Source organism: Aspergillus pseudotamarii (genome assembly GCF_009193445.1).
Source record: "Aspergillus pseudotamarii strain CBS 117625 unplaced genomic scaffold BDV38scaffold_96, whole genome shotgun sequence".
Taxonomy (NCBI): Eukaryota; Fungi; Ascomycota; class Eurotiomycetes; order Eurotiales; family Aspergillaceae; genus Aspergillus; species Aspergillus pseudotamarii.
In genome coordinates, this window is record NW_022475110.1 from 27,501 (window position 1) to 52,677 (window position 25,177).

Here is a 25,177-nt window from a genome sequence, read left to right on the forward strand (position 1 = left end):
GGTATTCGGTTGAATCGTGGTTAGGATGAGCGCCGTCCAATAAGTCCGGATCACCGTTCAACGATGTCAGTCCCCCTTCAATGTCCCGGAGCAGCCGAACAAATTCTTCCGGCACCAAGCCACTTTCCCCGGTCCGCGGGTCCTCCGCAACAAGCCAACCTTGGCCATGCCTGTAAGAGACGAAGATTACTTGGCCCTCTGTCAGGGGAAGTTCGTTTTCGTGTTCCCTAGTGAAGTCGAAAAGTGCAACCGCTTTTCCGTGCATTTCTTCATCCGGACATCCTACGGCAAACTGGAAGTCGCCATTGTACCGATCACCAGCATACCCATCTTCCGATTCATATTCCACGTCAGGGCCATAGCCCGGATAGTTCCCATAGGTCCCCGCATATGAGTATCGGCTCTCATTTACCGGGTATGTGACGTACTCGCCGCCAGGGCCGTCATCTATTTCATCTTCGTCGTTCACATAGTATGTTTCGCTACCATCCGCGTTCGTGCTGACATACATCCCGCGATCAGTATCTCCCAAATAGTCTGTGGCCTCCTGGCGACTAGGGCTCCTTTTTCGCCCACCATTCAGGTCCGTGCCCGTAGACTTGTTCTTCCGATGGCGAGGTGCAGAAAACACCGGACTATGGAGGTCTTCATCCTCGCTATATGGTGGACCGTCACCGAACGACATAGCAGGGAGTTGTTGGTGTCCGTAGCTGTGGTCGGTGCTCCATGGCCCAGTTGACCACTGTCCCCGCGAGCTATCCCACGGAGCCGGAGGGTCGGACAGGCGTCGCTGCTCACTCACCGGGGTTGACACCCCAGACGCACGTGGTGGCAATGGACCGTAGTGTAGAGGATGGATTGATGGGTATGCGAAATCTCGCACTAGAGCATACGGCAAGCTGGAATGGAAGACGGGGAAAACATGCGAACCGGGACGCGACCGGTTTTTAGAGGCAAGGGAAACGTTGGAAAGCGTGGAAAGACGGTCTTTCGCATACGAGGATGATCGCTGACGAATGGGTCGCTTGACAGTGGCGTCCGTGACGATGGGAGGCAAGACCGCTAAATTGGACGCAGAATCATCCTGCTGCGATGGAGGTGGCGATGCCGTAGAAGTCATAGTTGTGGTCATGGATCTTCTCGGGGAAGAACCAGCGCTGAGAACGATTGTGTCAGAGATTCGAGATGGTGTAAGAGAATTCGGATGTGATCGCTAGGGCAAATTTCGAAACATTTACACCCTAGTTTGGCATTGCGATCGTCCACCCGCGACTCTACTATAGCTCGGGGCAGAAGAATGCCTCTTGTCAACAAGCAGATGAAAGATGATCTTCACCAAATAAAGGGATGGGCCAAAGGAACGACACCGAAGGGAGCATGCGACTCGGAGGGGCACTGGCGAACTCCTTGCGTGCAAGCACGACCCGGGCTGGTGCTGCTATACTGTGGGGGCTGCGCCGGAGAGGTCTATACCGGGACACAGAGACAAGAGTCACAAAAAGTAGTAGTAGACGCCAAGGGCACGATGCGGACTCAATGGGTCTGTTGATACACGCCTACAGGAACAGACAATCGGCGGTAGGTGAGAGCGCGGCTATTGATCGTGAACCACCTCGGTATGGTTCGAAGAGTAACGTTCCTTTCGATGGTGGAATAAAAATTAAAGGAACCTCCGAATCAGCGACAGGATTCGAGAGAGGGGGTTCAGTGATGTGGTGACCAATAACCAGTGGGTGCTGCAAAATATGCAGTTTCGAGCGTTTCGTCCCGCGCGTGCTGGTTGAGAGTAAAATGGAGGTTCTAATTATAGCAGCAGAGCAAAGCGCCGCTGTCAATGATGGCGACTATGGACGAAGTATCTATGGCGCAAACTGAATAGGGGAGCGTTAAACAAGAAAACTAAAAGTGTGTAAAGGAGTATGTGCATGGCAAGGCCTGCAGAAGAGGATAGGATAGGAAATTGGACGGTGGAGGAGGGACCCAGCGTAGGAGTGGCTTGTCGGAGATTACTTACGCTTGAAGACTGGCCTTGAAGCGTTAAGGATCAACGAGGCGCAGTCGGCTGCGTTGTGGAGTTCTGCTGCCACTGGGAGATTAAAAATTATTCGCTCACCGGGGCACCGGCAGACGCAGGGAAATAGCTGCAGGGCAAACAAGCAATCTGACCGAGGGTCTGAACAGCTCAACTGGACGTTTGGATGCCAATTGTAATCGCAATGCCCATGGCCACCAGCTTAGAGGCTTAGTTTTATTTTCTGCTTCGATGCGGGCACGTGCACGTGACACCAGCTTAGCGTGTTTCAGAGTCAAGTGCCTTGAACCATTCCTGATTGGTCTCCGAATGCCTCAGGTACATACTATGGGCAGTACGTACAGACATACATTTACCAACCTCCTCGCTTCGATATTCAAGTGGCTGTCACCACCTTACCTTTGAAGACGAGAGAAAGTAAGGGAGCGAGTTTGATATTGGTTTTTTACGGCTGGGTAACATTTTCCTTCTTTCTGGAACCAAAACAACTTTCGTTAACCAAAGATGGTTTCATTTATATTGCAAAATATCACATTCTTTCGATTACAAGTACCATTGTACGTATGTCGGATGGGGAAATAGTTAAAATGGATACCATTGCATTCAAGTGCTCTAATAGGTCAGGCCTGCCTGACCGGGTCTTGGTTATAGAGATATTTAGTCTATATTCTTTGTTCCATACCGATCGCTTGTCCAAAGGACCAGAATCGCCAACCACCAACAGAAGCTGAAACTCCAAATCAAGCCGCAAATATTTAACTGCAAGGGACACTTTCTGCATTTCTCTTTACTATGGGCTCGCACTAGCAGAACACCCAGGAAATACAGTCTTCATCATTGTCACGAAGGATGTTATTGTTGCTATCCTTCGTGGACCCATTGGGTCTTGGACAAGCGACGTGGGAGTCGCTTCCACGATAGGTGAAGACCAAGAGCTGCTGGATCTGATGACTGCTTGCGAAGACTTTGACGCAGTAGGCCTAGGACCGCTGGGTGTCATTGAGACTCCAGCTATAGGCGAGCTTTGTGCAGAGCCAGAAGAAGCGCTAGAACCAAAGATGTCCGCAAGCTGGGCTGGGATGGCAGCATTATTCAAGGATTGATCCTGGACATAACTTGCCACCACATGCGACTGAGCCCCTGTATTGGCTACCACATCAACATCAATGCAGGTGGTGTATATTTCCTGCTTTCCTTTGGGCAAGTTTGGGTCCACGCCAGGAAGTGTAGGCCAGTCCCAGACCCAGTAAAGAGTATATGGCTTCCCGGATGGTGCATTGGATGGCAGTGCAATATCTGACTGACACCATAAATTGTCACCCATTAACTGATCTGCGGTATGAGGGAATTCCGATTGGCGTTGTTTTGAAATACTGTCGCCGTTAACTTGATAGCAGCGGCCATCGTCGAAGTTTCGCGTTGCCAGGAGAACACCGCGTTTGTCACCTCCGGTACCCTCTTTATTCCATATCTTGTGCACGTCCATTATCTTCTCATTTTCCTTTGGTTCTGTTGTTCCGTATACGTATACTGTCCCACGATTTTCAGGCTTTCCCAGCTGATTCCCGGGCAGTGTGACATGGCCGTTTTCCTGGTACCGGAGGGCAATGGCAGCGCCAGCGCTTGCCTGCAGTCTTGGACTCCCTTCGGACTGCACTTGCTGCTGTTGGGTATCCTTACACAGCAAATCAGTTGGGAGTATCTCATTGCGACCATCTGGGACCAAATATTGCATCTTTGTGTCGCTGTATCCGGGGTTAGAGCGAAGGACGTTCCCTCTTGGATACCCTGGAGAGCCGACAAAGGTGCCATTCGGTGCGATAACCATGAGCTGTTCAACCCATGAGTGAGCGACGACCGTTGGGGTCAGGACGAGGAGAGAAAGCAGCCCCAGGCCGCTTTTCCAGGTAGTGGGCTTGAAGTCCATGCTTTGGATGCTTCTTTGTAGTTGTTGTTGGCTTAGATTTTAGAAAAGGAATGTAATAAATACCGCCAGCGGAGTATATGGATCTCAGAACAAGTCTAGGCCATGAATTAGTGAGAATATATTGAGCGACTAGGGAATACCAACACGGCTTAAATACTCATAATGCCTTAGGATTCTCTTTCTTTTCCGGAATTCCCTTTGTTTTCATCAGATACAATAGGATTATTTTGGAGAAACAAAGCAATCAATTTCCTGGATATGCCTTCAAAGGGGGGGCAATGCCGAGCATTCAACAATGAGACATGGGGAATCGGGTATTCACCGAAGGGTATTGACTTTAAATAGACAGAAATGACAGCATTCTTTGGGGAACCCTCCTCTGGCCTGCCAATGAGAATCCTCAGATAGGTTTCCATCAATCAATAGAAGTGGAATGTAGGGACCCTTGCGGTGCCCACAAGAAGGCACTCGAAACAGAACGGACAAGGAGAGTTCTATAGAAATATCAATAGTAACAGCAGGCCCCTAAGCGGCGCCAAATAATTAGAAACTTGACAGAAAGCGTGACGCAGATAACCACAGCCAACGAATAGGTTCTTCGACGTCATCGTTCAGGCACAATCTGCTTCTCGATGTGTTACGAAAGTATGCAAATCAGGCACCCCTTGTCCATTAATCGGCCTTATTCAGGGATCTATCAAATTGAACCAACACGATAGGGTATCCTGGAGTCTCAAGGGCTCTTAGACCCGTTCCATTTTGCGCAACATTCCTACAAATAGTCGCGGCGCTTACCTGCATCAGTTGAGGCTCCCATGGTCTCGTGAGCCTGCGCATGATAACATGGTAATCCCAGTGTTGCAGAAAGACAAACACTGGGAACATGCGACATCACTCATTGGCCATGGTCATGTACGGTGGCGCTAAGATCGAAGACCTTCACTGAGATCTAGGGGGATTGACGCTTTAAGGCGACACAGTCCGTCCGTTGCCAAATCTGAAACAGAGTTAGACACCTGTAGACTCTATTGAGATGCAGGGAAGACTTAGGGTATAACTGCAGACATTGGGTGTCCAAGCGCCGAGACATATTACTAGTAGCAAGACATCTCTTCAGCCCCACTTTAGAGGAAACGGCGCGAATGGAAACAATGCAACCTGCCTTGACAGCCACACGACAGATACGTCTTCAGAAGCTGGCTTAGAGTTAAAAATAATGCAATCTAATGCTCTGTCGATCTATACTAGTAATAGTAGTAGGGAGTCTATATAATCCTGTCGATGCCGGATGTAGGTCTAATCTTCACCAGGTCTTTCCTAGTAAAGAAAGACCTCACACACATGGAATCTGATGGATAGCGTCTGCTTGAGCCCGATCCGGCATCGGTGCTAAAAGTCCTCGTTCGGCCTCGCATTCCTTTCCAAGGTGCTTGGCGTGGACAAAATTCTCCACAAAAAATTCGGTATTCATTGTTTTGGTAGTCTCCGGCTCGCTTGTTTCTCTCGATCAATTGGTCCCCAAGTCAGACGCGTCTTTTCGACCCCATCAGTGTATCCAGATGGTTCCATTGTCTATGACCAACTGCTATTGTTCATCCCGCGGCACAATCGTAGAGAGTGACATGGCACAATGACTGATGAATTTGTTGTACCAACCGAAGTTGATTCGTATGCAACTCCAGTCCAATTGAGAAGGCCAGCCATCTTTTACGGACCTTTGCCTCGTATCTGGGATCAGCTGGCTCTGTTATTTTTCTGCCAACCTCCGGTTAGGGCCTCCAGCTTCATTTTCGTCTTCCATTAAGTGACCCGAGTTCTTCCTTGTAGTGCAATACCCGAATAGACCAGGCATCTAAATTCAAAACGGAAGAATTACCACTTCGATGGGGGTCGTCACTTTTCATCTGGACCATCTAGGAGGAATGATTGGAGGGAGATGAAGAGATTGATTAGATGAGAATGTGGGTATCGCGTTATCTCCGACGGATCAAGACTCCTCAAGTGGATTGCAAAGGACGGAGTAATTTATTGTTATATAATATACACAAATCAAGCCCTTGGCTTTGTGTCCACTTGGTTAAACCGTCCCACTGGAACCCGCCATGGAGAGGACTGGGAGTCTGGGAGACAGGCTTGAAGGTCGTTTAGTGGTGACTTTGCTGGGATTACCATGGCAAAAGGGCGGAACCGTCTTTTCAGTTACATAAAATTTGGCTCTCACAGGTGCCAAGGTAGCCAAAGGTTGACATCAAACATGGGAATGGGGGTGTATAACTTTTATTTTATTTTGCTTATTGAGGTCATGGGTTTATTTTGGATATCCCTTGCGTCTCTCAAGGAAAACGGCATAGTATAGTATCTAGGATGGCATATCCATGATGTATGGATCTACAGACTTTGAACCCTATAAGCGACTTGCGTATATGAATGGTCAAACGCCTGTTTTCGGTTCAGAACTCCGGCCCTTAACTGGTTTTCTATCCAAGGGACGCTGGGACTTATGGTGGGACAAACGATTCATAGGCAATGTCAGCCATTGGGCTTGTGTTTCCAGCTCATTGCGATCGGGACAGAACCCTGCTTTTTTTTTTTGGATGAACTGGGGAGACGGCATACTGTTAGGTATGCAATGATTCTGCGAGGGGTAAGAACCTTGCCCTATAGTAGTATAGTCGATGACCCGGTGTACTTAATCTTTTTGGGAAGAGAAGAGGCCAGAAACAAAGGAAAAGAGGAGCTTCACTGAATGGTATCCTCTGACCTCAACATGACCCTCTCAGGGTTATAAAAGTCACTAGATCCGTTGAGTCTGGGTGGTATTCGGTGGGTTCCCGATAAGCCGGTGGCCAATAAAAGAACCACCCAAACTACTGTAGACTAAAGAGGGAATTCTCAGCTCCCGTCTTACTTTACCACCTTTGGGGGACAATTTCTTATATTATCTCTCCGCCATTTCCTCACGCATTTTCTGTCTTTCTTTCTTTCTCATTTTTTTTTATCTTCCCCTCTTCCCCTCCGACTTATTCTGTCTACCTTTCAAACCAACCTTCTTCAACAGGGGGGAAGTTTTGAATCTTATTACCTACCACCAACTACTCTGGTACTTCCATGTATTGAGGGTAATATATCCGCCCGACTCCATCCCCATTGGCTACGGTTTTCCATCGGCGGCGAAAACCCCCGGGTTTACTTAATTCCAGCACGCGTTTTGTGTGGTCCAACTGAAGCTGGTCCCAACTTTCAACCCTTCAGGGGCCGAGTCTAGAAAGAATTCCCCAGTTGGGAAGCGGAATTGGAGTGTGACATCCTTTTTATCTGAAAATACATTTCGCATTGGATAGGGCTCCCTCTCTCTCAATTGTTAATTAGATACGTTGGTGCCGTGATCCACCGGACCCTTTCCCCTAAAAAGTTGTACGGAATAAATAGCTGACCGCTGCCTATCCTTTTTTGCCTCTAGAGCCCCAACAAACCCGCGACCGACCCCCTTTCCTTCTCCCTCCATGCAATTGTCTGACGGTTGTGGAGAAATTTTCACCACTGGGACAACCCGTCTATACTAGGCTTGAGTGAAGTCTGAGACAAGTCGGGCGGTCTATCCTGCGGAGAACGTCTTTCCCTTGCGGACCGTCGATTTAGTAGAACTTCTCTCAAGACGAGGCCCTCACCGCCCTCTCTGTTTCGTCAAAATTGTTGCCTGCGACCACACCCAAGATGGCGGCAACTTTGATCCCTCGAAAATGGCGTGCAACGGACGCTGAGGGTGACGCCCAACCGAGCTGGCTAAAGCGCCAGGTCACCGGCGGCTTGCAATCTATATCCCGCCGGGCATGTGCTCATCCGATCCACACAATCGTCGTGGTCGCCTTGCTCGCTAGTACAACTTACGTCGGTTTGATCGAGGGGAGCATATTTGACAGTATTAGGAACTCTAAGAATGTCGCTGGTCAGGTCGACGTGGACACACTCCTCCAGGGTGGCAGGAATCTTCGCCTGGGAGAAAGCACGTCCTGGAAATGGCAGGTCGAAGATGCCCTGAACCCCGTGGATGTCGAGGTAAGAATCCTTTTCCGCCGGCAACACACGCGTTTGAATGCTCATTGTATCCCTGGACTAGGCGGCTCAGCATCTCGCATTGACCACCTTTGTCTTCCCGGATTCTACTAGGTCTGATGCTACTGCTCCCATGGCCGATGAAGTTCCAGTTCCCGCCAACGCTTCTGCACAACAAGTTCCTCATACTCCAAATCTGTTCTCTCCGTTTTCTCATGATTCGTCTCTCGCGTTCACTCTCCCGTATGCTCAGGTTTCTCAGTTCCTGAAAGCGGTGCAGGAGATTCCCGACTCCTCGGCCGACGAGGATGTTGGTGAACAAAAGAAGTGGATTATGCGGGCGGCCCGTGGGCCCGCCACCGGACCCAGGACAGTTAAACTCTGGCTTACAGATGCATGGAGTTCTTTCGTGGATCTGATCAAGGTACTGCCCCTTGGCCCTCAATACTCGTGTTGTTGCTTACCCACATCAGCATGCCGAAACAATTGATATTGTCATTATGACTCTGGGCTACCTGTCGATGCATCTGAGCTTCGTCTCCCTCTTCTTCTCCATGAGACGCTTGGGCTCGAAGTTTTGGCTTGCGGGCACGGTTCTTCTGACTGGCGCTTTCGCATTTCTGTTTGGCCTCCTCGTTACGACTAAACTCGGTGTTCCCATCAACGTGCTCCTCCTGTCGGAAGGACTCCCGTTCCTCGTCGTCACTATTGGGTTCGAAAAGCCGATTATCCTGACTCGAGCTGTGCTCAACGCTTCGGCTGACAACAAGCGCCGAGGTGCTGCTGCTCCTTCCAGCCCAGCGAACCCGACCACTGCGATATCCATCCAAGACTCGATCCAAACCGCAATCAGGGAACAGGGCTTCGAGATTGTCCGGGACTACTGTATTGAGATTGCTATCCTCGTTGCTGGCGCTGCTTCAGGGGTGCAAGGCGGCTTGAAACAGTTCTGCTTCCTGGCTGCTTGGATTTTGTTCTTCGACTGCCTCCTGCTGTTTACATTCTATACGACTATTCTTTGCATCAAGCTTGAAATCACTCGTATCAAGCGTCACATTGCGCTCCGTAAAGCTTTGGAAGAGGATGGTATTACGCACCGTGTCGCCGAAAATGTGGCCTCGAACAGTGATTGGCCTCAGGCTGGCTCGGAAAACAGCGACACCAGCATCTTCGGAAGGAAAATCAAGTCGAGCAATGTGCGCCGTTTTAAGATTCTCATGGTTGGAGGTTTCGTTTTGATTAATGTGGTCAACTTATCTGCCATTCCTTTCCGGAATTCCGCTCTGGGCCCTATTCCGTTGCTCTCCCGGGTATCCAACGTGCTCGCGCCCACACCGATTGACCCATTTAAGGTCGCTGAAAACGGTCTTGATTCGATCTACGTGACTGCGAAGAGCCAGATGACGGAAACTGTTGTGACTGTCATCCCACCAATCAAGTACAAACTCGAATATCCTTCAGTCCATTATGCTGCGCCAGGAGATAGCCAATCCTTTGACATTGAATACACTGATCAACTATTGGATGCTGTTGGTGGACGCGTGATTGAAAGTTTACTGAAGAGCGTCGAAGACCCGGTCATCAGCAAATGGATTATTGCTGCGCTCACCCTGAGCATCGTTCTCAATGGTTACCTTTTCAACGCGGCACGGTGGAGTATCAAGGAACCCGAGGCTGCCCCTGCGCCCAAGGTCGTCGAACCGAAAGTATACCCCAAGGTGGATTTGAATGCGGACAGCTCGAAGAGAAGTGCAGAGGAATGTGAAGTATTCCTGAAGGAAAAGCGGGCACCCTATTTGTCAGATGAGGATCTAATTGAGCTTTGCTTGCAAGGCAAGATTCCCGGGTATGCTCTGGAGAAGACCATGGAAAATGAGGACCTTATGAGCCGCGTTGATGCCTTCACGAGGGCAGTCAAGATCAGAAGAGCTGTGGTATCTAGGACCAAGGCCACGTCTGCCGTTACAAGCTCTTTGGAAGCCTCGAAGCTCCCTTACAAGGACTACAACTACACATTGGTTCACGGTGCATGCTGTGAGAATGTCATTGGATATTTGCCTCTGCCCCTTGGGGTTGCTGGACCTCTTACCATTGATGGCCAAAGCTACTTTATCCCCATGGCTACTACTGAGGGTGTGCTGGTAGCAAGTGCCAGCCGTGGTGCTAAGGCTATCAATGCAGGTGGTGGTGCAGTGACCGTCCTCACCGGTGATGGTATGACTCGTGGTCCCTGTGTTGGTTTCCCTACCCTGGCACGCGCCGCTGCTGCAAAAGTTTGGATTGACTCTGAGGAGGGTCAGAGTATCATGAAGGCCGCGTTCAACTCTACCAGCCGCTTTGCTCGTCTCCAGACTATGAAGACCGCTCTTGCTGGTACATACCTGTATATTCGTTTCAAGACAACGACTGGCGATGCTATGGGTATGAACATGATCTCCAAGGGCGTTGAGAAGGCGCTTCATGTGATGTCTACAGAATGTGGATTTGATGACATGGCCACTATCACCATTTCTGGCAATTTCTGTACAGACAAGAAGTCCGCTGCTCTTAACTGGATCGATGGACGTGGCAAGTCAGTTGTTGCAGAGGCTATCATCCCTGGTGATGTTGTCAAGAGTGTGCTCAAAAGTAACGTTGATGCGCTGGTCGAATTGAACACTAGCAAAAACCTGATCGGAAGTGCAATGGCTGGAAGCTTGGGTGGCTTCAACGCCCACGCATCGAACATTGTCACTGCCATTTTCTTGGCAACGGGTCAGGATCCTGCGCAGAACGTGGAAAGCAGTAGCTGTATTACCACTATGAGAAAGTAAGTCACAGGTTGCCAAATTTTACGATAAACATCAGTGTACTAACTGCCACGCTCTCAGTCTCAATGGTAACCTTCAGATTTCCGTGTCAATGCCCTCGATCGAGGTCGGAACTATTGGTGGTGGTACGATTCTTGAAGGGCAGTCCGCTATGCTTGACCTACTCGGTGTGCGCGGTTCTCACCCAACCAACCCTGGTGACAACGCCCGTCAACTCGCACGGATTGTTGCCGCCGCTACGCTTGCAGGCGAACTGAGCTTGTGCTCTGCACTTGCTGCCGGCCATCTTGTCCGTGCGCACATGGCGCACAACCGCAGTAACGCCCCTACACGGTCGTCAACCCCCGTCTCGGCGGCTGTTGGCGCTGCTCGGGGATTGACTATGACGAGTTCGAAATGAACGAGGGTCTAGGTGGCCATTTGTTCCTTTAGCTGCCTCATGACACATTACTGCCAATACCGCTGCTATGTAGCAGACCCTCTACCTGGCTCTCCTCCCCGCATTCCTTGTATATTCAATGATACCCTATGGTTCTTGGTTAAAGGCCCTTGTGTGTAGGGTCGCGCATCTTTTGACTCTATGGAGGCTGTTGTATTCTTTTCGGTTTTCAACGTTACTCACCATGTGACGACCAATAAGTGGAGTATGGGATTATGCTCGTCGCTATTCTCAGCGCAAAGGGGAAATGAACATGATAGAAAAATGACTTCAATGCAATAAATAACAAGAAAGAAAGAAAGAAAGAAAGAAAGGGAAAAAATGGATTAAGGAAAGGAGGAATAAAGCCGACCAGGCATGTTAATTGGAAAGGCTAAGAAATGATACTTCTCGGGTGTATGTATATCGAAATAGAAAGAACATTAACCTCAAGGAATACAACTGTTAATAATGAGACCTCTCTTGATGCTTACTAGGGCCCGTAATTACCTACTCCTAATTGTACAGACCCCTAAAACCAGTTGTATTGTATTGGTTAGGTATAAGCCTTGTATACAGAGTATGGGGCACGTTGTCTAGCGAGTTACTAGTCGGGCGGAACAGAGTTTGAAGCCATGGTCTGGACTCCCCGCCTCAGGCTCCAACTTTACACCAACTAACTTCTTGAGCAAAGCCTCGAACCCCGATCGTATCTAAAGTAAAAGCCCCGTTACTAATATAAAGTGGCGGGATCAGATAGGCAATATCGTGTACTTTTGACAACCGGAGAATTTCCTTGCTATCTCAGAATCATCTGATTCTACGGCGGTGAACTGATTCGGGAAAGGTGATACGTACCCCGTTCAAAAAAGGAGCACCGCCACAGCGGCACTAATTGATCTTGTTCCTGCGGGTGGTGGAACTAATCTACGCCCGAGCTGATGAATGGATGTAGTACATATGTACATACGTAGTACTTGTACTGCACCGTACTGTACGTATTGGTGTGGTTGGTACGGAGTACAGTTCTCATGTAAGGCTTATCTTGGAAGAAGCAGGGATGCATCGAGCAGGGGTCATTAATTCACACATATGTAAAAGAATACTACCTATCTAGGTCCTAATTCTGAGGACCACAATAAATCTATCTGTTTAAGATTCATCCCTTCTTTTGCTTTCTTTGCTGTGGATATAGTCATCCTGCGACAAGATTGAATATTGATACGTGTGTATTTTATGTACCTCAGGCACCTACCACAATACGTATAGTAAGGTAGCATACACACCGTGCCACATACCTGAATCTCTTTTCTCGGACCGTACTAAATGTAAAAAATACTTACTATCATTTCCTTTTCAATGTTGGTCTGGGTCTGTCTCTCACGCTCGCTGTCTCGTTCTCTGCCTTCTTCCGCCCGTCCCCCAGTTCCCGTCGGTCCTCCACTCCTTTGGACTTCGGGACGTTGGACTTTGCTCCTGTGGCTGTTGACTTGGCTGCATTCGTGCCCTTAAGTTTGCCCTTTTTAATTTTATTATATTTGATATATTCTTTGTGTTCTATCCGGCTGTGGGATTTTGTTCTATGTTCTGTTATTCTGCCATTAATTCCGCCTGTCTACGCACTGTCCTTATCTTTATTGTTGCATTGTCTATTGGCTTGCACTTTATCAAATCCATTCGCTGTTATTCTCCGGACAATCTAAGAGCCCTCCCCGATATCGTCAGCCACAAATTAAATCCTCCTTAATTTTCGCCTTTCGGTTTTGCCTATCGCCCACTTGTGATCGCAATCCCTCGAGACCTCGAATGCATATCTGCAGGACCGCTATACTGAGGAGGTGAAGGGTTGCCCCGAGCGAGTGGCTGTAGGAGTGACGCGACTGCTGTCATCGTGACCCCCTATGAATGGTCACTCAGGGACTATGTCGCCTGTCTCAGTGGACGGTAGTGACTGGTCAGGGATCAATCAATACCAGAAGTCAGAAGGCCCATTCTCGCCAACTTTATCGAGTCGCGGTAACCTAGCCACACCTCCGACCTCAGGTACTGCCAATGGGCCAAATGGGCCAAATGGCGCTGGGTTACCAAATGCTACCTCGTCAGGCCGGATGAGCGATTCGGGAAACCCGCCGTCGCCGACCTCTGTGGCGGCGCGGTCGAGCGATGGCACATTGTCGGATCAACGTAGTAAGCGATACCGCCAGATGGAAAAGGTCCTAGGACAGCATTATGTTGCTTTGAGGATGTTTCTTAGCACACCTTATCGTGAGGACCGGAATGGCAGGCCAAGCAAAGCTAGAGACAAGTTACTTAGACTATCGGCGACCCAGTTTCACGAATTGAGCACTGACGTGTACGACGAACTAAAGCGACGGCAACAAGCCATGCCTTCTCCCAACCGTCCTCCTCGTCCCGATATCCCTCCATTTTTACCGCCCCTACAAGATTTTCATGAAAAGCGCAACCAGGCTCGCCAAAAACTAGCATCGCTCCAGCATGTCCGTTTTCGAGACCTGGCCACGGATGTTTACACTGAGTTGGAGCGACGGTTTCCCCAATTCCCGGAGAAAGAATCCCGCAGAGCGAGCCCGGCTCCTAGCTTCCGTGGACACCCATCGAACGGTTATCCTTCGCCGAATGGATACGGTCCTGGGGGATACCCTCCGCCTCGCTCGCAGTCTCGAGGTCCGCCGCGGAGAGGTTACCCATCAGGAGGTCCACCCGGCAGCCCTATGAGCGGTGTATTTCCTCCGCGGCAAGGATCCTTAGGCGGGCCGCCATCCGTTAATGGGGACCACGGCCCCATGGCCAAGTCGTTCCAGAGCAACACGATTGTACCCAATAAAAGTACTATGGTGGAGGATGACGACGACGTGGCTGGTGTAGATGATGATTATGACGCGCGAAGTGATGCTTTCGCCTTGGATGCGGTTCTGCAAAGCAGGAGAGGAACTACGACAACCCTGGGAGAGGGTGAACGAAAGCTGTTGGCGGACACCCAGTCTCAGGTGTCAGTGCTCCAAGAGAAGGTGAACCAGCTTGAGGAGCTATTAAAATCAAAGGATGAGGAGCTCTTTAAACATCATGGAGATCAGACTAAGGTGGATGAGTTGGAGGGATTACTAAAGGCCAAAGATGAGGAGCTGTCCAAATACCAGGAAGGACATGAGAAAATCCAAGTTGGTGAGTCTGAACGTCAGGAATGGGAGGACCTGAAGTCGGATCTGGAAAGTAAGATCTCCAAGGTGGAAGATCTGAATAGTTCGTTGCAGACGGAGCTAGATAAAGTTCGGACGGAGCACGATGCTATGGAAAGAGAGCTGCGAAGCCAAATTGACGGCTCATCCCGAGAGGGTGCTGAGGATGCTGAACTGCAAGCTCGATTTGCTGATCTTGAAATTAAGCACAAAGGTTTGCAGGCCGAACTTCAGGAACAGCAGCAAGTGACGGAGGAAGTGAGGCGAGAAGCAGCTGGTTTTCTCATGGAAATGAAGGCCTTATCGGAACAGAGCCACTCGAGATGGGAACACGAAGAGCGGCTGTCCAGTGAGGTTCACAGACTAGAAGAGGAGGTAAAGCAGTGGAAGAGCCGGTATGCCAAGGCAAAGACCCAGTTACGACACCTGCGAGCGTCTTCAACCGGCATAGAACTCCGTTCAGATGTCAACGCGATCGCAAAAGATAACGCGTTTCTGCAAGATAATGGTCTTGTTAAGGATGTTCATGTGACAAAATTCCAGATTTCCATCGATGAACTGCTTCGAATTGCACGATTCGACGATTACAATCTGGTGATGCAGCAAATCAAAGCAGTTGTTATCGCCGTCCGGCATGTCCTTCGTGACGTCGAAGAGACTTCTGATCGCGAAGATGGCTTGTCAGCTTCCCGGACAAAGGCTACCCGGAAAGTCTCTGCGACGGCAAACAATCTGATAACTGCATCTAAGAACTTCGCTAGCTCATGCGGCCTCTCGCCAGTATCTCTTCTGGATGCCGCTGCGTCGCATCTATCAACTGCTGTTGTTGATCTCATCCGCCTTGTCAAGGTCCAACCTTCACCAGCGGGCGATCTTAACGAGGACGATGAGGAACAGCTGGCCCACATGAAATCCCCCGACTACTTTAGTGTCACACCGAGCCAGGGCAGGTTCAGTAACAATGGGTCTGTCTACAGCGCTATGAGCCCTCCATCTAATCACTCTCGTAACCATACGGAGTCTCATGCTGCCCATGGAATGACAGCAGCCACAAAGGCCAGCTACCCCGGACCGTCTGGAGATCACGAGCTTCAGGAGCTCAAGGTCAGTATACCTCCGATTATACCATTTGCAGTGTGATGCCTAATATTGTTTGCAGTTTTACGTCGAAGACCAGACAGAAGGACTGGTTCAATCAATTCAAGCTCTTGTTGCCAGCATTCGCGCTGAGGATGGCCTGACCACCATACGCACCCACGTTTCTGCTATCTCCTCCATAGTGACCAATGTCTCCTCATCCACAGAGCATTTCATCCATAAAACAGAAGCTAACCCGGTGCTTCAACAGCGTGCTGGGCCAATCATCGAGAAATTGGACCAGCACAGGGCCCGTTTGATGGGGACAGCAACTGATGGCGAGGAAGCTACTAGTGCCGAACAGGTTCGGGACATTACCAACAAACTCCCCCCTATAGCTTTTGAGATCGCTAGGGAGACAAAGGAGCTGGTTCAACGACTAGATCCGGGGGATCAAGAGGAATCCGAGGATGACTTCCACTAGTCGTGCATCCTTCATGTTCGGTTTTGCGAGGCTTTAGCACTTCATTCTTGTTCAACGTTTTTCTTCCTTTAATTATTCTTTGTGTTCCTTCTATATATTTCTTTACTTCATCCGTAGCAGCCCGATCAAGCTGCGTACCTCATCTTGATTTTACAGGACCGTCACAGCTGTTGATTTTGCAGTTTCTTTCTTGCAGTTATTATGCATGACCACGAGCAACCATGTGAAATGAGTGTTGAACTGGGTGGTATTTATGACCTTCTTCTTTTCTTATCCTCTTAATGCTGTATGGAACTTTGTACTTTATTTTTATTTTAGCTTTACCTTCGTTCTACCCTTCTGTGTTTATTATGTACCATTGGCTTACTTCCGTGCCATTATTACTCGTTTAGCGCTTTGGCTTCCTCAGCGTATTCTGCTTTCTGCTATTATTCTCCCTTTCTTCCTCCTGTTTTCTCTTTTGCTCGGTTCTTCTAGATAAGCATATGTGTTTGAGGGGTTTCGATTATAGCAATATAGCAAGCAATTTTGTTCCAGTTTCATTGTTGTGAGACCTATCATCGTATCAGCCCACTAAATGGGAATATATGCATATTCCCCTTCCCGTCCCCCTTCTTAGAGAAGAGATCAGGTAAGTGCGTGGGACTATGTTTCGTTCTAGTGGCATGCAATGGCCCAATGATGTCCGTTGGTCTCGGTATGTATGCACTACTAGTAGTATCGTTTATTCACGTGATCTCAACGGGCTGCTACGGTAATACTAGTAGCTGGAGCTAAGGTAGCTTTCGGGCCAAAGATTTTTCCACTGGGGTCTTGGAAGATCTCGAAGCCTGCAATTGGGGATTATATAATCCAGAGCTTCCGGTAGCTTTCTTTGCTTGGATATTTTTCCTTTGACCACTCTGGTTCTATTGCTTTCCACGCAACCACGCATCCGCAACTCGTCCGTGTTAATTTATCGCAATTTGCCTTATATATCTAAACTGTAAGTAAAAAAGATTACCTAAAGCCCCGGTGAGATCCATTGACGACGTCGTTGGGTCTGGTTGCTTCCATCCAATGCTGTTCCTTTCCAATCCTTTAGACCAAAGTCCACCCCCAGGCTAAGGGAGAGGCCAACCAACCACATGGCGGCCTGAGGCCACCACACCGGGGCTGGATTGCATGTTTGGCGCGTGTCGGCTAACGGAGGGGTTGGTTTCTGGCCCCGCAGAATTTCCTTGTCCGTGTTGTCCCGCTTGTGCCCCTCCAGCAACAATGTTCTCCCGAAGCCTGAAGTCAACAACAACCCCACTTTGCTCCTCGTCCTTCGCTTCTCGTCCTCGCTTCAATTGCAATCAGTCTTCTTTCCTCTCTCTTCGTCAGTTTCATCAAACAACCGCAACCATGTCAAACACCAAAGCCTTCTTTGACATCAAGTACGCCCCTGTGGGCACCACCGCCCGTAAGTCTCTCAGTTCTCTTTTCTTCGCTGCTTGCTGTGGTTGTCGGGGGACATTCGAATTTATCCCTCTGCCATGCGCCATCTTCTACGTCTGAGATGCCTCGAACACAAGATGATGCATTTTCTTTACCCTCAATTCCTCTCCTCTATTCCCTCTCATCATCGCTGCTTGCTGACAATGACTGTCGCTGTCTATAGCCAAGACGGGCCGCATCACCTTCAACCTCTACGAGAAAGACGTCCCCAAGACCGCTAAAAACTTCCGTGAGCTCTGCAAGTTGCCGCAGGGCCAGGGTTACAAGGGCTCCTCCTTCCACCGTGTCATCCCCCAATTCATGCTCCAGGGCGGTGACTTCACCCGTGGCAACGTAAGTATACGCTCTTTTTGCAGCCTTAGCTGCCCCCGTTTGACATGAATGCTAACGAACGGCTCATAGGGCACTGGCGGTCGTTCCATCTACGGCGAGAAGTTCGCCGATGAGAACTTCATCTACAAGCACAGCAAGCCCGGTCTTCTTTCCATGGCCAACGCTGGCCCCAACACGTAAGTCATCCTTAACTCATGCCACTAGCTTTGGGTAGTCACTAAACCCCATATAGCAACGGCTCTCAGTTCTTTATCACCACCGTTGTGACCTCCTGGCTCGATGGCAAGCACGTCGTCTTCGGCGAGGTTGCCGACGAGGAGTCCATGAAGGTTGTCAAGGAGATTGAAGCCCTTGGCAGCAGCTCTGGATCTGTCCGCTCTGACGTCAAGCCCACCATCGTTGACTGTGGTGAGCTGTAAATGCGTCAAGAGTCAAGAGGAGGACAATAAGAAACCCAATTTGTGAGAGGAAAAAATGCTGACCTCGGACGCCTGACCTACGGGATGGATTGAAAACAGCCTGTGGTTGTTTTTTTTTTTTCATTTTCCTTGGGTGAGCTTCGAGGTAACGGTGGTCTCCTGTTTTCCTTGCCTGGTGTAATCTAGAGTGTCTATTGACATATTACCAACCTCCATTATCTCTGTTCCCTTTTCTTTCCCCTAATATAAGTTTATGGAATAACCAGCAGTGAGTATTGTAGTATACAACGTGTAAAATCTGGCTGCCTGAATGTAGTCCCCAAGTGAGTAGAAGCGAAAGAGAACCCCGCTCGCCATGGTGGGGTCATGACTTAACCTGCCCCTCGTAATCGTACTCCGTGCGTATTTGATCCCTTGCCCGCCGCAGCCCTAAGTCACTCACCGTTTGATTTAGACAATTTGATTGTCTATAGCTTGCCATATAACTAGGATGTCTCATATTATTCCCAGGTTATCATGAGCACTTATCCAAACCCAAGCTATATCGGGGTAGGATAAAGATCTTAAGAAACGTGATAGACTTAATCGTACCATTGGGTCTACCACACATTTGATAGACATGTAGTAAGAAGATAAATCCGTTATTAGCATCACTATACATGGTAAATATTTATATGTAAAATGGACATCAGAAACAAAACAATCCTCAAAAGCCAGCTTTTCTTCACACAACACCAGATCAACCACAGCATTTCGTCACAGCGAGGGCATCATTCCTATAGATATCATCAGCATATATTTCCCATATCACACAATTGGACAGGGCATGGAAACGGGGGTAAAGGGCACAAAGAAAGCAAGCAAAGCAAAGAAAAGGAAAGGACAACATACTCCTTGCCCAACTGCAACGGCTCCCAAGTAAACAGGAACGATCCCAAGAACGCTCCAATAAAGATACAAATAATGATGTACCCATTAAAGTACATAGCCAGCAGCATGATGAAGTACGCCACGGCGAACTGCAACATGTGCATCAGGGCGCGAATCAGCTGTTCGACGAGAGTAGGTCGGACGGGGACATCAGCGGCCGGACAATTGGGTGCCTTTACCGCGGAAGGCTGCGCGGATGAAGAGGCTTTTGTGCCCGCGGTGGCATCTTCTGCATCTGAGGTTGCAGCAGGAGTTGACGGTTGGGATTGGACGGTGAGATACTGGGCTCGGAGACGGGCGCGACGGAGAATGAAGGCGTCATATTCGCGGCCGACGCGACGGAGAAATTCGAGACAGATTACAAGGAGGATAACACCTATGCAGGAGCCGGCGAACATGCCATTGGAGGTTATGTGCCATTGTTTGGAGAGGAAACCTTTAGATTTGGGTTAGTGGGTGTTTCTTTTGAGGTTTGATGGTTTTGTTTGGTGGTTAGGGCTTCTTTTGCTTCTTGGAGGAGGAGTAGTCCTTACAGGCGTCTTTGACAGTCCAGTTCCATAACATCTGGGTTTCTTTGTTAGTTTCTCTTGGCTGTTTGTGTGGTTTTGGGGTCCTGGTTAGGGGATTGGGGGGGAGTTACGTACTGAGATCTTGCAGCTGTTTGAGCCGCCGTGCATACCTCCCATGTCCATTGAGTGTGATGCAGTACTCGAACTCATGGCTCCTGTGGATGTTGCTGTGGCCATGGCCATGTCCATCATCATGTCACCGTGGGCTACCATGTTGGTTTATACTATTCCAGTGCAGAGTGTTTGGGAAGGAAAAGATTAGGGGACTGAAGAAATCAGTCACTTCGCGGGCAGTATTTGATAGCCAGTCACGGCAGCGCTGAACAAATAAACTAGACTGGACTTGAGGGCTAAAAATACGAAGAGAGAACAAAAGAGAAAAGAGAAGAGAAAGGAAGGTGGTCCTTTATCAGACGGCAGGGCAGGAAGGATATCAGAACCGCCATAGGGCAGGATTTTCTTTCAATTGGATCCGCCTTGTTACAGGGCGCCTTTCCTGCTCGAATGGCCTCATTGATGTCTTGGGCAGACGAGAAAATGGGCCAACGCTGAAGTGACTCTTAGTACGAAAGGGAGTAAACATCGCATATACTGGCCCTGCACTGGCCAATCAGAAGGCCCTGTTGCGCGCGGAATTGAGCACATTTTCTGCTGCTAAGCGTTTTAGCGGCTGGTCATCAGGGTTCTTCTTACTCATCATGTCATATCGAGATTAAAAAGGTCGAAAAAGGATTTTCTATATTTGTTTTGTGGTTTTTTCGTAAGATAAATGAGCCAACGAAGAGAAATCCTATGTGGAAACCAACCAAACACGCCCCCAACACCTCGAAAGTGCAGCATTTGGGTATAAATAGACATCATGCTTTTTGATAGACACAGAAAGATTCACATGAAAGACACCAAGATCACCTACAGATGGCTATTGTAACTTATTGGACCCTTTGATGACTCCCTCCAAGATCTCTCGGATCTGATTACAGCCATCAATCCCAACGGCAAGCATCGTCTCGACATAAGTGCAATGCACTTTCGAGTCCATGTTCAGCATGGAAACTTTCATATCTTCCTCGTCGTCATCCATCGCATTCTCACCCACCGGGACAGAGGTTGTAGTGCCCACGGTGAGGAATGGGAGCTCCTGCTCCTCTGGCAAAGACAGATCCAGAAGCGGATCTAGTTCGTCGTTTCGAGGATCACGAGGGGTAGAAGCACTTCCGCTCATACCAGCTGTGCAGCCACAGAGTAAGCCCGGCATGGGAATACCTGCATCTACAAGTGCTAAGGTGCAAGCATTGATTGCAGCAGCAAGCAGAGAGCCGTCGGCGGATAGTACTGAAACGTGGATGCTGATAGTACTGTGCGGATAAAGGTAGGTGTGAAGATGAGACTGGAAAGCAGCCCGTAGAGTAGTTGCAATGCGCGACGATTGTCTAGTAAAGACAGGTTAGCATACTTCGTGAGCAATAATAGATGTATCAATCGCGTTGGTCTGCATACTTGTCGCTTCCTCCCGCTCTTCTCTTGCGATCAACTCCGGCGAATCCAGCGACGTTGACATCGACTTCTACCACTGCTCCCGAAGAACCCGCTGCACCACCGGTCGCATCTCCTCGGCGTCCTTCCGCAGGACCATGAACCGAGCACATAATAGTTGTATTTCCCATGGCCAAATAAGACGAACCAGAGCTGGCCGGGTTTGTGGAGATCTGCGCTTGGAGAAGACGAAGCTCGTTCCACCGGCGGCCATCGAGGCGCAGCTTGGTAAGGGGGTACGTAGTCGATGTATCGAGAGGCATATTGAGGGGTGAGCCGTCTACTCTATGGTCGGTTTAAGGCTTTCTAACAACCGTATATGTATAGAACTCCGTGATATCTAGTAACTTGTTCTTGGGAGCGCGGGCGAAAAAGCGACCGTATAGTCACAAGACGGTGAACGAATCAGATCAGAAAATTTATGCCCGAGAAGCCCAAAAGATATTTCCTCGCGTTAAGCCGAATGGAATGCACAATGGGTGGTTCTAAAGTAGAAGAGACGATAACGGCGGCGGGGAGTTTGGATCGGCGACAAAATCAATTTGAAAGAATTGAGCTCCTTTCCCGATTGGGTAATATAGATCCTCCGCCTTCATCGCCGCCCGCGCGTGTTTCCTCTCATTCTCCCTCTACACCACTGGGTGATCCAGCGAACTGGGCTTGCTGAGAATAATATGGGATCTGGCTGGGAGTTAGAAAACTCAGACGCGACCACTGCCAGCTCCGATGATGACGATCTGGACGTCTCACGGCCGGCGAGGCCATACAAGGCTGCCCTCAGCCGTACGTTTCTCTGCATCTACTATGATCCTAAAGCGAAGTTGAGGCTAATATCCTCCAAATATCAGGTACAAAGTCCAATTCCGAAGTGACGCCCCGTCCTACATCTAGATCTGTGTCCCTAGTCAAAGAACAGTCTTCACCGCTCAGCAATCATACCCCCGTAGCAACCCTAGAAGCGCAAACCGACAGCGATGATACGTCTTTCAACGATGGCGAGGCTGCCTATCAAGCATTCAAAAACCGAAAAGCCCTCAAGCGGAAGCGTACCTCCGTAAGTGCTCGCAAGTCCAAAACACCCAAGATGGCCGACCCCGAGTCGTTTGTAGGAAGACGTCCAAGACAAGGTGGGAGACCCACGCCAAGGCGGCCGTTAAGAGAGTATGGTGATGAAGTGCCTTCCGAAGACGACTTGATGGAGTACACGCTCCCGGACTATTTGCAGAAGCGACGACAGCAATTTGAACGTAGAGCCGAACATCTCAAGGAGTCAGGGCTGAAGTTACCTCCCGGCTACGAAGATATTGAGTTCTCCGATGATGAGCGCTTGGAATTTCTAGAAGAGAAACCGGCCTTTACGAACATAAAACCATGCAATGCATACAAAGATATCACTCTCCCATACTCTCTAGGGTTAATCCCTGCCCCTATCGCGCAGTGGCTTAGAGAGTACCAGGTGGATGGAGCCGCTTTCTTACACGAATTGTTTGTCTATCAGAAAGGTGGCATACTTGGTGATGATATGGGTCTGGGGAAAACAGTGCAAGTAATTGCATTCCTTACCGCGGCGTATGGTAAGACTGGCGATGAGAGAGACGCCAAGAGGATGAGGAAAATGAGAAGGAGTGGGAAAGACCAATGGTATCCACGCACGTTGATAGTATGCCCAGGTACTTTGATCAAGAACTGGATGTCAGAACTCACCCGTTGGGGCTGGTGGCATGTCGATACCTACCATGGAGACAACAAGGAGCTTGCTCTTCAAGCAGCGAGATCCGGACGAGTTGAGATCCTCATTACCACTTACGGTACCTATCTTCAAAATAAGGATGCCGTGAACATGGTAGACTGGGATTGCGTGATAGCGGACGAATGCCACATCATCAAGGAACGAACATCTGAGACTACCAAAGCCATGAATTCAGTTAACGCTCTCTGCCGCATTGGACTAACTGGGACAGCCATTCAAAACAAATACGAAGAACTCTGGACGCTATTGAACTGGACAAATCCTGGGAAATTGGGCCCTGTTACGACTTGGAAAAAAACCATCTCTGACCCGTTGAAGATAGGGCAGTCGCACGATGCTACGCTACACGAACTGAGTAAAGCTCGCAAGACTGCCAAGAAGTTGGTTGAGAACCTCCTTCCTCAGTTCTTTCTCCGGCGAATGAAAAGCCTAATAGCGGATCAACTTCCTAAGAAGATCGATCGAGTCGTCTTTTGCCCATTAACAGAAACGCAGGCAGACGCCTACGAGAACCTATTGGACAGTGAAATCATCCGGTACATCAAAGAATCCTCTGAGATGTGTTCTTGCGGTTCAAGAAAGAAGGCCGGATGGTGCTGTCAGCAATATTTACAATCTGGACTTCGGTGGCAAAGTTATGTGTTTCCTGCAATGAATGTTATACAGAAACTCAGCAATCACCTTGCGATTCTGATACCGCAGGGAGTGGATTCCAAGGAGAAGCAAGACAAGGATAGGGAATGGCTAGAAATTGCCTCCCCTGATAAATGGGAACAACTTTTTCGAACAAGAGACTCTATAGTCAACTACGCCAACCCTGAGTTCTGCGGAAAATGGAAGGTTCTCCGCCGACTCCTCAAGTGGTGGCATTCCAACGGAGATAAGGTATTGGTCTTCTCCCACAGCGTCCGATTGTTGAGGATGTTGCAAATGTTGTTTCACCATACAAGTTATAATGTCAGTTACCTGGACGGTTCGATGAGCTATGAGGAGCGTGCAACAGCCGTTGATGAGTTCAACTCGGACCCCCGACAATTCGTTTTCTTGATCTCCACCCGTGCTGGTGGTGTGGGTTTGAACATCACATCCGCAAACAAAGTGGTCGTCGTCGACCCCAACTGGAATCCAGCATACGACCTCCAAGCCCAGGACAGAGCATACCGAATCGGCCAGGTCCGCGATGTTGAGGTATTCCGACTAATCTCCGCTGGCACTATCGAAGAGATCGTCTACGCGCGTCAGATCTACAAACAGCAACAAGCGAACATCGGCTACAACGCAAGTTCCGAACGGCGCTATTTCAAGGGTGTCCAGGAAAAGAAAGACCAGAAGGGCGAAATCTTCGGGCTAAACAATCTCTTCGAGTACCAAAACAACAACATCGTTCTCCGCGAAATCGTCAACAAGACCAACGTCGCTGAAAGCCGAGCCGGGGTTCAGGTAATGGACATTGACGTGGACGAATCCCAAACTCACGAAGACCCCAAAAACACCGATGACGAGGTCATGAGCCAACTCGCCGCCATGATCCGCGGTGAGTCCGAAGACGCCAAAGGCGCTCAACAATCCCCCATCCCCAAGCGCCACGACCCCATTCAGGCCATCCTCGCCGGTGCCGGTGTGGAATATACCCACCTCAACAACGAGGTCATTGGCTCCTCGAAGGTCGAAGAACGTCTCAGCAGACGCGCAGAGCTAGCCAGCGAGGGCTCGAATAACGATGTCCAGGTCTTTGGGGATTCTCAGGACGGGTCAAATGCGGCATCTACCACCGAGCTTCAGAAAGATGGTAGGCCGGTCTGCTTCAAGTATCATCCTCCTCGCGACGTGATGAAGAGACAATTCTGTAGCATGGCGAAGCGGTTCGGGTTCCCGAATGCTACGGAGTTTGCTCTTGTCGTGGAAAGCATGACGCAGGCGCAGAGACGGGCGTGCCTGGAGCGTTGGTATAGGGAACGAAGACAGATTTTACTGGGGAAGGAATGACGCTCTTTATGTAGGTTTTCATGGTTTTTCCTTTGGCGTTGTGATTGGTTTGTATATTTCTGAGATACCCTCGATTATTTCTTGCTGATATTGTATAATGGATTGGGAATTTGATTTCTTTTTGGTGTTGAATGGGACTAGCAGTTCTTATACATATTACGAGCAATCCAAACCAGCTAT

The 25,177-nt window shown here is 49.3% G+C and overlaps 8 protein-coding genes across 8 annotated transcripts in view; 4 read left to right on the forward strand and 4 right to left on the reverse strand.

Moving 5' to 3' along the window:
• The window catches only part of BDV38DRAFT_288253 (adaptor protein NBP2), a gene marked incomplete at both ends in the record, with an annotated part of 1,275 nt that extends 155 nt beyond the window's left edge, over positions 1–1,120 (reverse strand). Inside the window, one exon of the mRNA XM_032061012.1 lies at positions 1–1,120. This exon is cut by the window's left edge and continues 155 nt beyond it. Within this exon, the coding sequence (XP_031907949.1) occupies positions 1–1,120 (1,120 nt within the window).
• Positions 1,121–2,715: 1,595 nt separating this feature from the next.
• On the reverse strand, positions 2,716–4,650 carry BDV38DRAFT_227892 (uncharacterized protein). The gene is made up of 2 exons (XM_032052887.1): positions 4,104–4,650; positions 2,716–4,054 (listed from the first exon to the last, which is right to left on the reverse strand). The coding sequence occupies exon 2, from the start codon at positions 3,957–3,959 to the stop codon at positions 2,823–2,825; it is 1,137 nt and encodes a 378-aa protein (XP_031907950.1). The 5' UTR covers positions 3,960–4,054; positions 4,104–4,650; the 3' UTR covers positions 2,716–2,822.
• Positions 4,651–6,977: 2,327 nt separating this feature from the next.
• Positions 6,978–11,717, forward strand: hmg1 (HMG-CoA reductase). The gene is made up of 5 exons (XM_032056146.1): positions 6,978–7,336; positions 7,420–8,015; positions 8,077–8,436; positions 8,486–10,821; positions 10,883–11,717. Exons 2-5 carry the CDS (start codon positions 7,674–7,676, stop codon positions 11,220–11,222), a joined length of 3,378 nt encoding a protein of 1,125 aa, XP_031907951.1. The 5' UTR covers positions 6,978–7,336; positions 7,420–7,673; the 3' UTR covers positions 11,223–11,717.
• A 929-nt stretch (positions 11,718–12,646) lies between these two features.
• BDV38DRAFT_227956 (putative cell polarity protein) lies at positions 12,647–16,125 on the forward strand. The gene is made up of 2 exons (XM_032052888.1): positions 12,647–15,541; positions 15,597–16,125. The coding sequence occupies exons 1-2, from the start codon at positions 13,142–13,144 to the stop codon at positions 15,996–15,998; spliced, it is 2,802 nt and encodes a 933-aa protein (XP_031907952.1). The 5' UTR covers positions 12,647–13,141; the 3' UTR covers positions 15,999–16,125.
• A 776-nt stretch (positions 16,126–16,901) lies between these two features.
• On the forward strand, positions 16,902–18,690 carry cyp4 (peptidyl-prolyl cis-trans isomerase). Its single transcript, XM_032056147.1, has 5 exons — positions 16,902–16,983; positions 17,212–17,442; positions 17,641–17,810; positions 17,880–17,986; positions 18,043–18,690. The coding sequence occupies exons 2-5, from the start codon at positions 17,256–17,258 to the stop codon at positions 18,227–18,229; spliced, it is 651 nt and encodes a 216-aa protein (XP_031907953.1). The 5' UTR covers positions 16,902–16,983; positions 17,212–17,255; the 3' UTR covers positions 18,230–18,690.
• Positions 18,691–18,968: 278 nt separating this feature from the next.
• On the reverse strand, positions 18,969–19,941 carry BDV38DRAFT_275566 (high-affinity Cu transporter CTR3; the record flags this gene model as incomplete). Its single annotated transcript, XM_032058054.1, has 4 exons — positions 18,969–19,005; positions 19,121–19,595; positions 19,693–19,723; positions 19,804–19,941. The coding sequence occupies 4 exons, from the start codon at positions 19,939–19,941 to the stop codon at positions 18,969–18,971; spliced, it is 681 nt and encodes a 226-aa protein (XP_031907954.1).
• Positions 19,942–20,522: 581 nt separating this feature from the next.
• BDV38DRAFT_262876 (exosome non-catalytic core subunit SKI6) lies at positions 20,523–21,749 on the reverse strand. Its single transcript, XM_032056148.1, has 2 exons — positions 21,226–21,749; positions 20,523–21,158 (listed from the first exon to the last, which is right to left on the reverse strand). Exons 1-2 carry the CDS (start codon positions 21,522–21,524, stop codon positions 20,648–20,650), a joined length of 810 nt encoding a protein of 269 aa, XP_031907955.1. The 5' UTR covers positions 21,525–21,749; the 3' UTR covers positions 20,523–20,647.
• Positions 21,750–21,851: 102 nt separating this feature from the next.
• On the forward strand, positions 21,852–25,135 carry BDV38DRAFT_227976 (putative DNA excision repair protein (Rad26L)). The gene is made up of 2 exons (XM_032052889.1): positions 21,852–22,044; positions 22,110–25,135. The coding sequence occupies exons 1-2, from the start codon at positions 21,936–21,938 to the stop codon at positions 24,995–24,997; spliced, it is 2,997 nt and encodes a 998-aa protein (XP_031907956.1). The 5' UTR covers positions 21,852–21,935; the 3' UTR covers positions 24,998–25,135.
• The last annotated feature ends 42 nt before the right edge of the window (positions 25,136–25,177 follow it).

Excerpts from the sequence above, each read along its gene's own strand:
- BDV38DRAFT_227892 (XM_032052887.1), bottom strand. The coding sequence starts at position 3,959 with ATGGACTTCAAGCCCACTACCTGGAAAAGCGGCCTGGGGCTGCTTTCT.
- hmg1 (XM_032056146.1), top strand. The coding sequence starts at position 7,674 with ATGGCGGCAACTTTGATCCCTCGAAAATGGCGTGCAACGGACGCTGAG. Across the intron at positions 8,016-8,076 it reads TGAACCCCGTGGATGTCGAG|GCGGCTCAGCATCTCGCATT; the intron begins GTAAGAATCCTT and ends TCCCTGGACTAG. Across the intron at positions 8,437-8,485 it reads CTTTCGTGGATCTGATCAAG|CATGCCGAAACAATTGATAT; the intron begins GTACTGCCCCTT and ends TACCCACATCAG.
- BDV38DRAFT_227956 (XM_032052888.1), top strand. The coding sequence starts at position 13,142 with ATGAATGGTCACTCAGGGACTATGTCGCCTGTCTCAGTGGACGGTAGT. Across the intron at positions 15,542-15,596 it reads ACGAGCTTCAGGAGCTCAAG|TTTTACGTCGAAGACCAGAC; the intron begins GTCAGTATACCT and ends TATTGTTTGCAG.
- cyp4 (XM_032056147.1), top strand. The coding sequence starts at position 17,256 with ATGTTCTCCCGAAGCCTGAAGTCAACAACAACCCCACTTTGCTCCTCG. Across the intron at positions 17,443-17,640 it reads CCCTGTGGGCACCACCGCCC|CCAAGACGGGCCGCATCACC; the intron begins GTAAGTCTCTCA and ends CGCTGTCTATAG. Across the intron at positions 17,811-17,879 it reads GTGACTTCACCCGTGGCAAC|GGCACTGGCGGTCGTTCCAT; the intron begins GTAAGTATACGC and ends AACGGCTCATAG.
- BDV38DRAFT_262876 (XM_032056148.1), bottom strand. The coding sequence starts at position 21,524 with ATGCCTCTCGATACATCGACTACGTACCCCCTTACCAAGCTGCGCCTC. Across the intron at positions 21,159-21,225 it reads AGAGCGGGAGGAAGCGACAA|ACAATCGTCGCGCATTGCAA; the intron begins GTATGCAGACCA and ends TGTCTTTACTAG.
- BDV38DRAFT_227976 (XM_032052889.1), top strand. The coding sequence starts at position 21,936 with ATGGGATCTGGCTGGGAGTTAGAAAACTCAGACGCGACCACTGCCAGC. Across the intron at positions 22,045-22,109 it reads ATACAAGGCTGCCCTCAGCC|GTACAAAGTCCAATTCCGAA; the intron begins GTACGTTTCTCT and ends TCCAAATATCAG.